The 15,728-nt window shown below is 36.0% G+C and overlaps 1 protein-coding gene across 2 annotated transcripts in view; it reads left to right on the top strand.

Annotated features, from left to right (window-relative positions):
• Positions 1-15,728, top strand: part of MALRD1 (MAM and LDL receptor class A domain containing 1) — a 264,634-nt gene that overhangs the window by 91,560 nt on the left and 157,346 nt on the right. For both annotated transcript variants that reach the window (XM_084510831.1, XM_084510832.1), the window contains 4 exons: positions 5,241-5,397; positions 9,086-9,196; positions 10,137-10,350; positions 15,296-15,543. In XM_084510831.1, coding sequence (XP_084366957.1) covers positions 5,241-5,397; positions 9,086-9,196; positions 10,137-10,350; positions 15,296-15,543 — 730 coding nt within the window. The remainder of the gene's footprint in view (positions 1-5,240; positions 5,398-9,085; positions 9,197-10,136; positions 10,351-15,295; positions 15,544-15,728) is intronic.

The raw sequence follows: 15,728 nt of genomic DNA, 5'->3' as shown, positions 1-15,728 counted from the left end.
ACACTGTCATAGGAATCTCACTATATAGGAAGTGCTTGCAGTACTGAGAAGAGGTAAAATTAATTATTTTCAAAGGGCAAATATCAAGATTTTAATGAAACCTATTGTTGCTGCCAACACTTTAAGAGTCAGCATACTTATTATGCTGAATTTCAGCACTTGCATAAGATATACAGGCAATGTCAGATTTACTCACCTTCATATCAAGAAGTCAAGATCATTGATTTCTAGAGATCTTGTTTAAAGAATAATAATAATAATAGAAGTGGGGAGTAGTTTTTGGAATAGGAAAGAAAGGAATTTAAGGAGGGGTCAGGTCAGTAAATTGTGCAATCACAGAATCATAGGATGGCTTGGGTTGGAAAGAACCTTATAGATCATCCATGCCATGGGCAGGGATGCCACCCACCAGATCAGGTTGCTCAAAGCCCCATCCAGCCTGGCCTTGAACACCTCCAGGGATAGGGCATCCACAGCTTCTCTGGACAACCTGTGCCAATGCCTCACCACTCTCTGAGTGAAGAATTTCTTCCTAACCTCTAATCTGAATCTTTTAGTTTAAAACCATTCCCCCTTGTCCTGTCATTGTCTGCCTGAGCAAAAAAGTTGCTCTTCTTGTTTTTTATAAGACCTCGTTTAAGTCATGAAAAGCTACAATAAGGTATCTCCAGAGCCTTCTCTTCTCCAGGCTGAATATCCCCACCTATCTCAGCCTGTCTTCACAGGAGAATGAATAAAGAAACTATTACATTTTCTGAAAATCATTCAAAGAATAAAGATGGAGAAGAAGAGAAAAACTTTTGTACAAAGTAAGAAAGACTGATATTTTTGGGTTTATGGAAAGTTTTGGAATACCGAGTGACTGCATATATATGCCAACTAAGAAATAGTTCACTTTAAAGTCACAGCTTGGCAGACTGAACAGGGGATCACATACGTATTAGCTGCCTCTGCTATAAAGGATACATCTGTAGGGGATGCCAGTACTCTAACATGTGAACTATATGCAAATGTAATTTCTTATTGCTTCTTTCAAACTCTTCTCCCTATTGTATGTTTATCTTCCTGTAAATTCTATGTTTCTATGCCAGCCATCTTAAAGACTTTATAAATATAGAGATTCCTTTGCTCTGTGAGCAAATGTGCTACAAGTTAATGTCAGTGACATTAGCAGAAAGCTTTCCTTTTAAACAGCAACATAGATAGATAGGTCATCAGTGATAAGAGTGAAGATTACATAAACAAGGATGCTCTCCACAGATTTATCTAGCCCCTTCTGATCTTTCCATTTTTCTTTACTTTCCTGCACATACTTAATATTCTCTTGCAACCACATACTCTCCCTGTGACCTACCCACTGTGTGGGTAGCACTCAAGTGTATCACCAAAGGGACCTTAATCTGGTTTACTAGTTTTAAATGTAACCTTATAGTGAACACTGAAACAAGGGCAAAAATAATATTGAGTATGCACTATGGGACATGAATTATCTAGACAGATATGATTTTAGAATGCTTCAGACTGAATGCACCAAATAAGAGATGGATGTCTGAATTTCATCAGAGCACAGATTGTACCCTACTGCTCTTTCAAACTAATCTCACTGAGAGGTCTGAACTTGATACTGAACATTCTGGGAAGTAAGAGGTTTTTAAGTGTTATTGCTTTTCAGACCTCTTTATCATTCTGCTGAGTTTAAACAGCCCTCTTGAATGTTGTTCTAAATACTGTACTGATAGTCTTAGGACACTGAAAACATGAATTTCCAGCAGCAGAGTAAATTCTGAATTTTTAAGTGTTTTTGCAAACCTTAAGAGAACTGGATATTCTTCTATCTCTAGGCAAGACTCCAGTAGAAAACTCAGAGCTGAGGGACAAAAAAAAAATGACAAAAGAAATTAAATATTACTACATTGAAGCAACATCTTTCTTCAGAAGAAAAGAGGGAAATGAATGAATATTTCAAATTCAAACTTGCTTGAAAAATCTGTAACCTATGTAGGTTTCTACTTCAGTTGTCACTGCAGCTTATTAGAAGCTGTTTTAACAAAAATGTTTTATTACTTTTTATTTTGGATTTAGTATTACTGAAGGCTTTAGTATTACCCTAAGGCTTGTATATATTTTATTCTATTCTGTGCTTATTTTCTGAGTAGTTCACTTCTAACTTTCTCAAGGATGATGTAAATGAACGTAGTAATTATAAAGATGTCTAAATTGCCAGGATAAAAGGATAGTAATTCAGGACGTATGGATTTCCTTCCTTGAGATACAGCTCTTAACATTCAGTATTATTTTATTTTTAGAAATTCAAAGTATCTAGGCCCCCTTTTCCCATGAAAGGTTGGACCTGATGGTCTTTCAAGGTTTTCCAACTCTTCTGTGGTTCTATGATTCTGTGATAAAAGAAAAGCTTTAGAGCCAGTCCTCTCTTCTGCTTCTGAATGAAAACAAAAATAAGATTGTGGGAAGATTCAGATTTTCCCAGATCATACATTTTTCCCTAGAACACTACCAGAACAACACCTCTTATCTTTACCAACAATCCCTAGAGGTTTCACCTTTAATGTGTCTGACCTATGCCAAATGAAGGTTTGACCCACATTTTGAGATTTGTTTTTAAAACATTTTTACTCCTTCAGAAATACGTACCTGTATATTGCTCAGAAATGGTTTTTGTTTGTTTGTTTTTCTATAAAATTTTGGGCTTTTCTTTTATAAGAAAGGAACATTATAATTCTTCAGAGTGGATAACTATTTTATGGGTTGCAGTAGAAGATGTTAACTCTGATCATGACAATGACTTTCTTGCAAGTATCTGATTTCTATCTAAACATTGGAAACCCACCCCACAGACTATTGAATTTTTATGTAAAAGTTTTCATTTTTGATTATGAATCATATGTACTTCATGTTCTCCAATTAGCATGTAAGAAACTGTCTGCAAAATTATGTTATCTTTTCCTGCATAAATTCCTTTATGAGATATTTTAGTATTCCACTTAATATTTAAATAAAGCAAATATATTAACAGTTTAGAGAATCATTTTCCCTGGCTAAAAATAAATTATGGGAATAACCCACTTCTTTTCACTAATTTACACACATCTTTAACAATATCTACAAAAAGAATTATTCTCTCATTCTTGCATGTTAGATAAGGTTTGGGGAAACCTCCAGAAGGTGCTTAATGACCAAAGGATTGTACTGTGGCTGATTAACTAACTAGTAGAAGTGCTCCCACTCTTACTGATCCATGGAAGTTATAATTACATGTTTCTTCAGCCCTGCTGAAGGACGTAGACTATAATTTCTGTACTAAAAAGATTTATAGTGTCAGAATTGTCTGCAATTTTCATCTACTAAAATATTTTCTGTACTTTCCCATGGTTAAAGCAGTTATCTGTTTAATCTATTTTTTTTCCTGATAGGAGACCAGGGAAGGTGGAAGCAGTACTCTACATAACAAGCAGTGAACCAGATGCTGATTTGCAAGGATTTTTCAAGGGCTGTTTTATGTCAGTGGTTATTACTAGGTTTTAATTTTCCCTTTGAAGGAAAATTTTAGCGGTCTTTTCTGTCAAGAAAGAGAAAGAGATGGAACAGGATTTTCATTTAAATATATGTTTATGAGCAACCATAGGAAGTACTATAACCTAAAGGAGATACTGTGCAAAATTCTTTGCCCTGCGCTACCCAGGAAGATCAAGCTATTTTCAGACCATCAGTCTGTCACTGGTCATATTAGATATAAGTTACTGCATACTTGATTCTAAGGATGAAAGAATGAATTAACAGACTTCAAATCCTCAGAGGAAATTGCTGTGAATATAGAGATAATTTTACCTGTTTCTAGCCTGTCTTATACTATGTAGTACCTCTAGTTAGATTATGCTACTCCTAAAATGACTGAATATAAGGTGCAATTCAGACTCTCCTTGACCTACAAGTTAAGTAATGTACCTTAATACATGTATGCTATTTTTTATTATTAAATGCTAATTATTATACACAGAAAAAATAATCTACAAACTTTGTGGTAACTTTACAATGATAAACCTGTATGTGCTAATGTCAGATTTATTTTATCATTTAAATAGTACATGTTGAGTTCAATGTAAGCACTCTAATCTGAGAGTTTTTTTCAAATTACTATTTTTTTAATTTATAACATCTTTTAAAGAAAAAAATTGCTTATCAGATTTTTTCAAAGAGACTTCAAGACATTATTGAAAAAAAAAAAGGTTTTGCAATATTTGTTTAATATTGCTGGCACAGCAAAGACAGCTAAGTTACTGCTGAGTCATACCACAGACAACAGTGTTATAGACCTTTATGTTGTTCTAAGTCTAACTACTTAGAGCAGTCTTGTGAATTAAAAATATGTTCTTAAATCTGTACCTTGTAGTCCTCGCCATTCCTATTTGCAAAAACTTCCAGTCTGGGAAGAACCTCTGGGTATACCCCACATTTCTCTTGGCAGTGCCTTCTCACGATTGTAGTGATGCTACTTTACGGAGCTGTAGCTCAGAGCTTGGCCAAACAGGCAAACTGAAAATCCAGGAAATCCTAATAAAGGTATTTCAGGTAAGGACCTTTTAAGAAATATAGGTCCTATAGTCAAGTCTATAAGCCCTTGCTGGAAAGGATCTTTTCAGCAATGGAGTGTGTAGCATCTCCATTAAAGAGAACAGAATCTTGTATTTGGTCAACAGCCACTTTTTTTCTTTGAAAGGAAAGTGTTTCAGGAACCAAATATGAGCAACCCAGAACCCTAAAACTCTCTGCATATGCTCAGAATCTGATATATACCACACAGGCAGCCTTGTCTTTCCCAGCAGGAAGAGTTTCACCCAATATCTTGGGATTTCTTAACTTCAAGCAGGAAAATATCCATGTATACCCCAGCTTTGAGTAGGCCTCTACTTTTCTTGATGAAGGAGGATGGATGGGTGACGTGGGGGAGGATGGGCTCAAAGGCCCTCCAGCTGCTGTGATGGGACACTGTGGGTAAAGGCAATCTTCAGCTCTGTATTTTGTCTGGATGTGATATAAAAGTACTAGATGACTTTTCAAGGGATTTCACGGAATTCTGGTAATACACGGATTAAAGGGCATCCAGACACTCAGCTAGAAATTTCTATATCTGGATAAAGAAATATTACCACTTCAATATGACTTTAACTTAATGTTGATTAAATATTATCTTTTAATAAATTAGTATCTTTCTCTCTGAACAGGTATACTGTAGAAGGCTGGTATTTGTTTGCAGACAGCTCGAATGGAGAATTTGGTCACACTGCTGACATCGCTACTCCAGTCATCTCCCTTACGGGGCCCAAGTGCAAAATCGTGTTCTGGAACCATATGAATGGTTCAACAGTAGGTTCTCTGGAGGTATGGGGATATTCTTTATTTTGATTTATCCTTACTCTATGAAATTGCTGGGAAATTAATGTTTTGTCATTTAGTTTCATTAGAGATGAGGCTGCTAATAAACAAAAATGAATAATTGCTAACACTCTACTGCTCTCAATATGTTAAGATTTGAAGGAAGCATTAGTTGTGTAAACTGTGGAAAATATAAGTTTCTACAGCACACCAAAATGATGACTTTTATACATGTATCATGGTTGGAACTTCTGTGTAGGCAAAAGTCTTGTACTGTATAATACCCCTTAACTGAGAATCATCAGTATGTATTTGGAAATTGAGGTTTTTGGCTGATTGTGGGAGTTAGAAAAAAGCAGTAGTTTCAAAATTCACAGTGAAATTTTGTAGAAACGCCTTATTGCTATGTTATTCCTTCAAAAGCTTAACATATATTTTTCAATAGTTAGTTATATTAATGTAAGAAACTTTGAGTCATTTCTAGGACTTAACAATAACAAGCTTTCTTAGCAATACCATTTTCTACACTCCATTTAAAATAAAAATACTTCTGTAAAGGAAATCTAACTGTTCAGCAGCTTATAGATCAAATGAGTCACTGCAAAGTGACTGAATAAAACAGCAAAGTTGTTCTCAACATTTTTTTTCCACACATCATATTAAGTATAACAGAATTTCCCATGAGTGTTACACAATAACTTACAGCATCATAAATGTTTTTTTAAAAAATACTCAGGTTATAATACCCAATCGTGTGCAATGAGTATCAAGTTAGTTGTGGCCAGTGAATTTAATTTTATTAATAAATTCTCACTCTCAGTTACTCTGAATAATAATAATAAAAACATATATAATAAAAGCTGGCAGAATTCAACCATTTTGAAGGTGAAATTAAAATGTATGTTGACAGTAGAGAACTAGGTGTCCTCCAGCCAATGCATTTGTCTTGCTAGGTATTCAGAGGAAGCATATTTTGTGTTTCCTTGAATTTTTAAACAATTTTTTAAAATATCACTGAATTTCTCCAAAGTAATAGAGATCTTCCTAGGGCACTGGCAGGTATTCAAATTTCAGTTCATCAGAATTAGGGGGAGTTCAGAGTATAAAGATGATTTGTCCTCAGTTTAAGGTTTTGGGACAAATCAATGTGTTTTGATTTCTTTCCATTTGCCCCAGTGTCCCAGAGCTTCTGAAGTGTGCAGGCATCCATGTTACTTCGAAGTAAGTCCACAGATGCTTTTGCAGAAATTAACAGCCCAGTTAATCACAGGATGAAGGTACCACCACAAAAGACAAACATAGTGAGATTTTTTTTTCTCTCAGTTCCAACCGCTGCCTCTAGTAGGAGACTATGTCCCTCTATTACGTAATTGACTTTCCCTCCTCTCTAACTTAGTTGATTTTAAGATGTACCAAAGGAAAATCACAATACCATTTAATTTTAAATATTGTAAATAAACATTGTAAACATTGTAAATTGTAGCATTTCAATTGCTTCATTATTGTGGTGGTTTCACCTTAACTGGCAAGTAAACTCCACCACATTGCTTTCTGACTCCACATCTTCAAAGGAAAAGGGAGAGAAAATAGCATGGAAAAGGGATCGATGGTTGAGATAAGGACACGGAGGTTGCTTAACAATTGCCATTATGGGCAAAACAGGGACAGCATAGGGAGGTTAATGTAATTTATTGCCTGTTACTAACTAGTCTAGAGCAGGGAGAAACTAAAACCAAACTGAAAACACCTTTCCCTCACCATCTCCTCTACCTTCTCTCCCCAAACAGAGCAGGGGAACAGAGAATGGGGGCTATGGTTAATCCCTAATGCTTTCTTAAATCTGCTCTCACAGAGGCACAAACAACATCGCTTATTGGCTTGGCTCTGACCACGTCCCTTTTGGAGCCAGCTGGAGCTGGATCTGATCTGACATGGGGCAGCTGCTGGGCTCTCCTTAGAGAGAGAAAATATAATTATTTATTTATTTTATTTATTTTCTTTTAAATATTATAAGTATTATACAATTTTGAATCTTTTCTGTGGCTGAATATCACTGATGTTCTTCTATTAGTCTCCCTCATGACTATCACATTTTTATTTAGTTCACAAGTTTGGATTATTCCACCTTAGTCTGTGTCTATACCATCAAATGTAATGTAAATGTTGAAAGCTCCTGCTACTTGCATGAGTGTATGTCTTCCTGTGTTTCTGTGGCTTTCTTAAACACTGATTAGTTGTCACTTTATTGTGCAACTTCAGTTTGAATAATTGTTGGAAACATTTTTGTCTGGTTTCTATTGCTAACTCTACCAAAGAATTAGAAGCCATTTTTCAACAACTTGCAAAGCTTTCAGGTAAATTAGGGTACAGAGAAGCCCTGGATTTTAATAGGATATAAATTTATGGGCATGTTCAACTTTAAAATTGTAACCTTTAGCATGATATGAGAGAAAATATGAATTACTGATGAAGGAATTGGTTTTATAATTTAGTAGGTAATGTACAGTTTGTGGAAAATTGTACATCTGTCTTTATTGCCCCAAACATTCATATTTATATTCATACACCTGTATAGCATGTATGTAAGAGTAAGAAAAATCTCTTATTCAGCACCCCATATTCTCTCAAATAATATCTGTAACCTCTGTTTTTCTACATTTTTATTTTTTTTTGCCTTAAAATTCATGTCTTCTGGGAGCAGTTTTCTTGTCTATAAAGCCAGGTGTCATTTTGTTTTCCATTCCATTCAGAAGCATTGGTTTCTTTTGTTCCTATGGAATGAAAATTCTTCACTGGGATGATCTGCTATTTGCTTGCCAGAACTTACCTGTTATACAATATCATGCACACACATGGGACTACATAAATTTTCAAAAAAAGCATGTTTTTCATTTCAAAAATATGTGGGCAATCCTAAAAATATTACACAAAGTAGCAATAAATCCTTGGAAGCAAAAGTGGTACAAGCAACTGGTGAACTGATAAACTGGTGAACTGAGTACTCTGTGATTACTGATTGAAGGCACAACTTGACACATCATCAAACTCTGATCGGGTTGTTATTAGCTCAGATGAATTTGGATGCCTGAGAGGATGGAGTAAAGCATATGTAAGACTTTGTGCTAATGTGCTAATGTTGAAGTTAGGTTTCTCCAGTTCAATGGCTATTCAAAGGCTTATAGGTATTTGTGAGTCTTCTATTATCCAAACAAGTGAAATATGGTCTTAAGAAGGGAAGAACAAATTTTTATCTGTAGGGAAAAAAAATAAAAAAATCATTCATATGATCATATAGAATCAGGACATTAAATCTCTTCTGGAATTACAATGTAGCAATCTAATGCCATGTAGTAAATGCATGAACTATTAATATGTGTTGTTAGTGCTGATTTCCATGTTTTACAAATGGATCTTGACCCTTTCCTGAGCAATTTTTATTTGTGGTTAACTGTTCCAGCTAAATTAGTGGGTGAATTAACCTGGGTAAGTCCCAGAGCAGAGTGTGTTCATGAGCAGATCAGAAAGTTTTAAAGCATTATTTGAATAGTGGCTTACACTGGCAAATCCCTTTGCGCTTGATATTTAATGTTGGTACAGAGATCAATTATACAGGATACTCTAGACAAAATTAAGGAACCTGCAGTGTGTTGGTAATGGAAAGATTTTTTGTGACCTGTAATTATTTCCTTTTCAGGTACTCTGTAAAACTGGTAACAAGACTTCTAAACTATGGACCCAAAGTGGCACCCAAGGTCCACAATGGAACAGAGCAGAAGTGTTCTTGGGAATTCGCTCAAATTTTCAGGTGTGTATTCATGTTTTATGTTCTCTCCAGACAGTTTGGCTTTAGATACTTTCATGATTTGCTTTTACCCTCTTATTTCCCTTCCTCCCCCCCCTCCGCCCCCCCCCCCCCCCCCGGCTCTGTCTCCCCTTCTGAATAACAACAACAAAAAAAAGTAATATTTTTGGCTGTCTGTTCATTTACCTGAACTGAACACAAGTTTTCGTAAATTTCTCACTCTCTTCGATTTTAGACAGACATTTAAGACAGAATTCCCTTCTATCCTTGAAACTGACTTGGTTTAGAACCATTCCACTTCCTTCTCTTTAGTGTGCAGTAGAATTGTATTTTTGCATTTGATTGAGAAAAAAAAAGAGTCTTGAGCATGATATCCACTTTGAAATATGATCTGATCCTTCAGCACCTTAGAGATGGTTAGTCATGAGTATGCCATGCTTAATTTTATCATTCTAAAACAAGCAAACAAACAAACAAAACCCAAACAACAACAAAAACTCAACCAACCACCACCAACAACAAAACAACAACAAAATAAAACAAACAGAAAGACAGGCTGGAACATTTAAAAATATGTTATATTGCCCTTCTGTCTTGGATGGCTTTTAACTGAACTTTAACTAGTAACTTTCATGGGAATAACGGGTGAAAGATTAATATATTTCACGCTTTGCAGAAGTAAGTGGAACCCTTGCTATTAATTCAGGAACAGCAGGAGCTAGTATCTATTTGTATTACCCATTTTCTTTCCTGTGGTAATGGTCCTTCAATAACTGTAGTGACAGATCTGTACACACAGCGGTACAAGCATGCATAGGACAATGCTACAAGAATAAGAATTGACCACTTCCAAGATTTGAAGGAACAATTGTTTTCTGTTCTATTCATGTTGCATGCATATCTTACCCATGCTTCACTGTAATATCTCTATAATTTTTATTAGATTATTTTCAGGACAAAACGTGGTGTCAGTTACATGGGAGATGTGGCAGTGGATGATATTACTTTTGAAGATTGTTCCCCTTTGCTCATCCCAGACAGACCTTGCACATTACAGGAATTCACATGTGCCAACAAGTACTGCATCCCAAAGGATAATCTTTGTGATTTTGTAAATGATTGTGCAGATAACTCAGATGAGAGCTCTGCCATTTGCAGTAAGTATGGTAGTTTTTTAAAACATAATTATCACAAATAACCATGCCTGTTGTGAATTGTTAATACTTGAACACTGCTGGCAGCTCATCACCAAAGACAGCAAAGATGAAGGTAATAATTTAATTATATTATTTGGCTTTTATGGATTTTAAATTACTATTATTTACTTTGAAATAATATGATGGAAAATAAAAAGTGCTGTTAGTGAATTTCTCTACTGTCTTTAAAAGCACAGTAAAAATCTGATTTCCATATGAAAAGAATGTATTAAAGCTGAAAAAATGTATCAAGTATAATATCTTTGGGATATAGGGAGTTACCTTCTTTGATATTTCAAGGATTGCCAGATCTCTTAGCAAATTATTTTAGTATGAATACAGTACAATTTTAGTTTTACGAGAGATATCAAGAAACACCATCTGTAGTATTGGATACAAAGAATGGTGTTTAATAAGAAATGGGTTTTCCTCTGGAGAAAAGGATCACATATATTGTTTAGGTAGTACTAATACTTTCTTTTTTTTTCTCATAAAATTGTAGAAAATTCTCACACAATCAAATCTCCATTGTTTGCTACAGTATGAAAAGTAGCCTCATTTTTATGGAGGTTATGAACACAATTTATCAATTTCTTAGTGAATACAGTTCTGTGAAGCAAAGGTACACAAATCCACTGATATCATTTGAAGTGGAGCTACTAGGCAAAGAAACTATGTTTTTTGACTGGCTTTCTTACTAATAAACTTTTTCCAAACCAGGGACAGCATGTCACTAAGTTATTTAATAGAATTTTCAGTAACAACAACAGGAACTGGACTTTAATTTTGGCTTTCCCTTACTTTTCTTTTTTTTCCCTTTTCCCTTTCTCTTTTCCTTTTTTCCTTGTTTTCACCCCAAACTTGAAATATTTTATGAAAACATTTCAAGTTTTCACTATGTACTGAAGAATTTTGGTTTCCTTTCTTGGTACTGCCTTATATATTTAATAAAATAGAAATGTATAACAGCAATTGCTGAAAATATTCTTTTTGCAAAAATGGCATACACATTTATCACAATACATATTGTGATGACAAAAAAAGATTTCATTGTCATCATAATTAATTAGTTTCATGACCTGTTTTTTTCTAGTCAGCCCATTTCAAAGATGACCTATAAAGTTTTTATTTTTAGGTCACAAACCAGGACGAATCATCCCAAGGCTAATATTTCAACTACGAGGTGGTGGACTTTATTAATTTCCTACCACATTTCCTACCACACTGACTGTAAGGCTAGTACCCTGAACACAGAAAAAGGCTAGTTATGCTTTCACAGCTTTTTCATAAGACAGACTGCCTCTGAAGAGACCAACTTTAGGAAGCACGTATTTACGCGTTGTGACATCTTTTCATTCCTTGCAGCTAGCAGAGAAGAGCTGTTTTATCATTGCTGACCCATAGAATAATAGATTGAATAATTGAAACTTAGAAGGAAATGCATTAGTACAGTTAAAAATGACAGGAAACACTACATAGGTATGCATGGCAACTGTGTTTAAAAAACATGAAAATTGTGTAGTTTCAAGACTTCTCCAAAGTACCTTTTAGCAGTAAGCCTTCACGGATCACTACCCCTAACCACAGATGTTGTTTGCTATGTATACAAAGAGTCGTCATAACCTAGTTAATGAAATATGAAATATTGAAAATAAACTAGTCCCTAATCTCTGTAATATTCCTGAAATTCTAAACTGTTAATAGGACCATATCACATGCTGATACTCACAAAGTCTAATTAGCAATGTCTAGATATAACCTAGATGCTGAGATATAAACTATGCCTCATAAAGTTGCTAAATTACTATTGAGAGATCTGTACCTTGTTTTTGTTTTCTTTCTTGAAAGTTCTTTTTAGCTAGCTGCATGACTTCAATGCTGTAAAATAATTCAAGTATACTCTTTTACAGAGCTATTGAGGACCCCAATGTTTAGAAATTATTCCATTTGACACTAAATTAGGAAAGCTCTGCAGGAGGATCTGGATAGGCTGCACCGATGGGCTGAGGTCAACTGCATGAAGTTCAACAAGGCCAAGTGCCGGGTCCTGCACCTGGGGCGCAATAACCCCAAGCAGAGCTACAGGCTGGGAGAGGAATGGTTGGAAAGCTGCCAGGCAGAGAAGGACCTGGGAGTGATGGTGGATAGTCGGCTGAATATGAGCCAGCAGTGTGCTCAGGTGGCCAAGAAGGCCAACAGCATCCTGGCTTGTATCAGGAACAGCGTGACCAGCAGGGCTAGGGAGGTGATCGTCCCCCTGTACTCAGCTCTGGTGAGGCCGCACCTCGAGTACTGTGTTCAGTTTTGGGCCCCTCGCTACAAGAAGGACATCGAGGTGCTTGAGCGGGTGCAGAGAAGGGCGACGAAGCTGGTGAGGGGCCTGGAGAACAAGTCCTACGAGGAGCGGCTGAGGGAGCTGGGCTTGTTCAGCCTGGAGAAGAGGAGGCTCAGGGGTGACCTTATCGCTCTTTTTAGGTACCTCAAGGGAGGCTGTAGCGAGGTGGGGGTTGGCCTGTTCTCCCACGTGCCTGGTGACAGGACGAGGGGGAATGGGCTTAAGTTGAGCCAGGGGAGTTTTAGGTTAGATGTTAGGAAGAACTTCTTCACTGAAAGGGTTGTGAGGCACTGGAACAGGCTGCCCAGGGAAGTGGTGGAGTCACCATCCCTGGAAGTCTTCAAAAGACGCTTAGATGTAGAGCTTAGGGATATGGTTTAGTGGCTGTTAGTGTTAGGTTGGAGGTTGGACTCGATGACCTTGAGGTCTCTTCCAACCTAGAAAATTCTGTGATACTGTGATTCTGTGTAAATGAGTGGTATGTGCTCAGAGTTTTCTTTAAATGCAATGCCACGAGTATGGTTTTCTGACTGCATGTACTTGAGAACAAAATAGATCACTATGTTGCTGGAAGAGGTAATGACTGGTAGAGATGCCCAGGAGAGCATCAAATGCATTCTAACCTCTGCTGCTCATTCAGCCTGTGCACACTTCAGTCCTCTTTCTTGGCCTTTTCCCCACTGTCCCAAGTATGTTCAGGTTCCCAATACCAGGTCCTTAGCTCTACAAATCTGTTTCTATAGTTCTGTACTGCTTGTTCCTCTAGACATAGCTGTTTTACCCTGAGATGTGTGAGTAGCAACTCAGCTGAAGCAGTAATTTTCTTCAGATTTTTTTCTTTTTATTTCCATGCATTTGAGAATAAATTTAATGTTAGGTAAACACTGCCAATATTAACTTATTTCATCAACTACTAAGGGACATATACAATTAGAACCATATGCCTACCACATAGAATCATAAACATGTAGCATCTCAACTTTCTAAGTCATACATAAGGGAAGAAAACATCAAGAGTATGAAATTTCTATCCCTATGTGAAACAGGTGGATAGGGAATGGAGGTTACCTACTATCTTGTCAGAGGGAGAAAAGTCTTTATGCTTTTGTTTTTTAAAGGGGATTTATATAAGGGCCTTGATTCTTTAAAACATGACTTTAAATTAAAATGGTCAGTTGCATGAATGATTTTTGTTGACCAGAGATGAAATTTGTGAGTAATTGAAGAAATTGCTTTAGCTAGGATCCTGAAATATTATGTAATGAAATGCTCAAATGACAAAAGATGAGGACAGTTATATTCAGTTGGGGTAAATTATTATCTATGTTTTGCATAAATGAAAATCCTATAGCACATTGGGGATTTGTTGTTATTATTAATATTTAATTTAGTGTTGTATTTGCACACAAAGATAAAAGTGAAGTTATTTTTTGCTTACTAGTTCATATTTATAAGAAAATGTTTCAGAGTTCTCTTCCACCCATGTGATCTTCACAAAGAAAAATAGAAAAAAAAAAATCTTTCACCTGATTTCAGCCTCAAATTTAAGAGGCAGCTGTCTGTACTGTTTTGGTCCACATGTAGACTCCATGGATGTTGACTCCTTGGCCTCATTACTGAGGCTTCTGACCAGCTGCCAATTAAATAAAGTTACTTGTAAGTGGCTGAACTTTATCAAACCCTAGAAGAGGTTCAAGTTTTGTTTATATTTTAGGAGAAAGCTTTTGTCATTTCTTACACTGTCAGACCAAATGATCTATTCAGTTTCCCTACTTATCTTCAAAGTACTTTCCTTTCCAGCAATAATAGTAAGAACACTCAGGGCACAGTCTCTTGAAGGCTCTGGCAAAATTCCAGCTTATTTCAGCAAGTTTAGTCTTGCTTGGTAATCATTATAATGAAGTTATAGATGCATTGTAGAGAAATATATGCAGCTTAAACTTTTGGACCAGTGTAATTGACTTAACCTTAATTTATGTGGGCAGTTGGCTAACCACATTGGCTGTTTTGACGTTCAAAGCTAGAAAATCAGTAAAGAGCATACATTTCGTGGCATATAAAAATCAATCAAAATTATCACAACCTTCTATTTTTCTAGGCATTAAAAGCAATTCAAGAAGAAACTTAGATAATCATCTCTGTTTGCATATTGTCTAATAAATTACCAGTGAATTCTTCTGGAAATATATTAAAGTAAACTAACTGCGGGTATGATTTAGTTCAAAGTAAATACTCCTACATTTATGTTTTACCTGTTTGTGTCTGCATGGAGGATGTGTCTCTCTAGTGCTCTGTACTTTTAATTGGATGGGGTTTTGTTCCATAAATATAGGCATTTTTTATCCTTTTCAGCACTACTGAGATCTCACCTGGCTTTAAAGTATTCCTCCAAAAAGAGGCTAGTTTTCTGCAGATGTCTTGGGTGCTCTATGGAGGGCATGAATTGGCTTATAAAACTAGAGCTAGGAAATTTGTCCTAAAATAGATTGACGTATTAAGTTACTTTTATTTTTTATACTTACAGCAATGTTGGTTACACTAAGTTTTCATGTGTTTGCAAATATCCTTCAGGTACCTCTATTGGGCATTGTGATTTTGAGTTTGATATTTGTGGATGGAAGCAAGATGAAAATGATGATTTTGACTGGAGCCTCAGAACTAGCAGTACTACAAAATTGGGCACTGGACCAGCTGCTGATCATACATTGCAAGAGCCATCTGGTCGTTATATTTTTATAAAGAGTTCATTTCTTCATCTGCCAGGACAGAAAGCCAGGATTGCTAGCCCTGTGCTAAGCAGAAGGAATAAAAACTGCAAGGTACGTGGGGTGTCATACTAGCAGGAATGCAGAATTTGATTTCTAGATTACACCAAGATAATATCCCTAAAATAAATAACGACAATCACTGAGATATATCTTGATAAAAACAAACATGTTGTGGAAGAAGCAAAACCTGGTCTTATTTCCACCTTGGAATCATATGAAAACATGAATCTCATTGC

The sequence above is a fragment of the Aythya ferina genome (genome assembly GCF_964211825.1).
Source record: "Aythya ferina genome assembly, chromosome: 2".
Taxonomy (NCBI): domain Eukaryota; kingdom Metazoa; phylum Chordata; class Aves; order Anseriformes; family Anatidae; genus Aythya; species Aythya ferina.
Note: the sequence above shows the minus strand (reverse complement) of the source record. Positions and strands in the feature narration are given on the sequence as shown.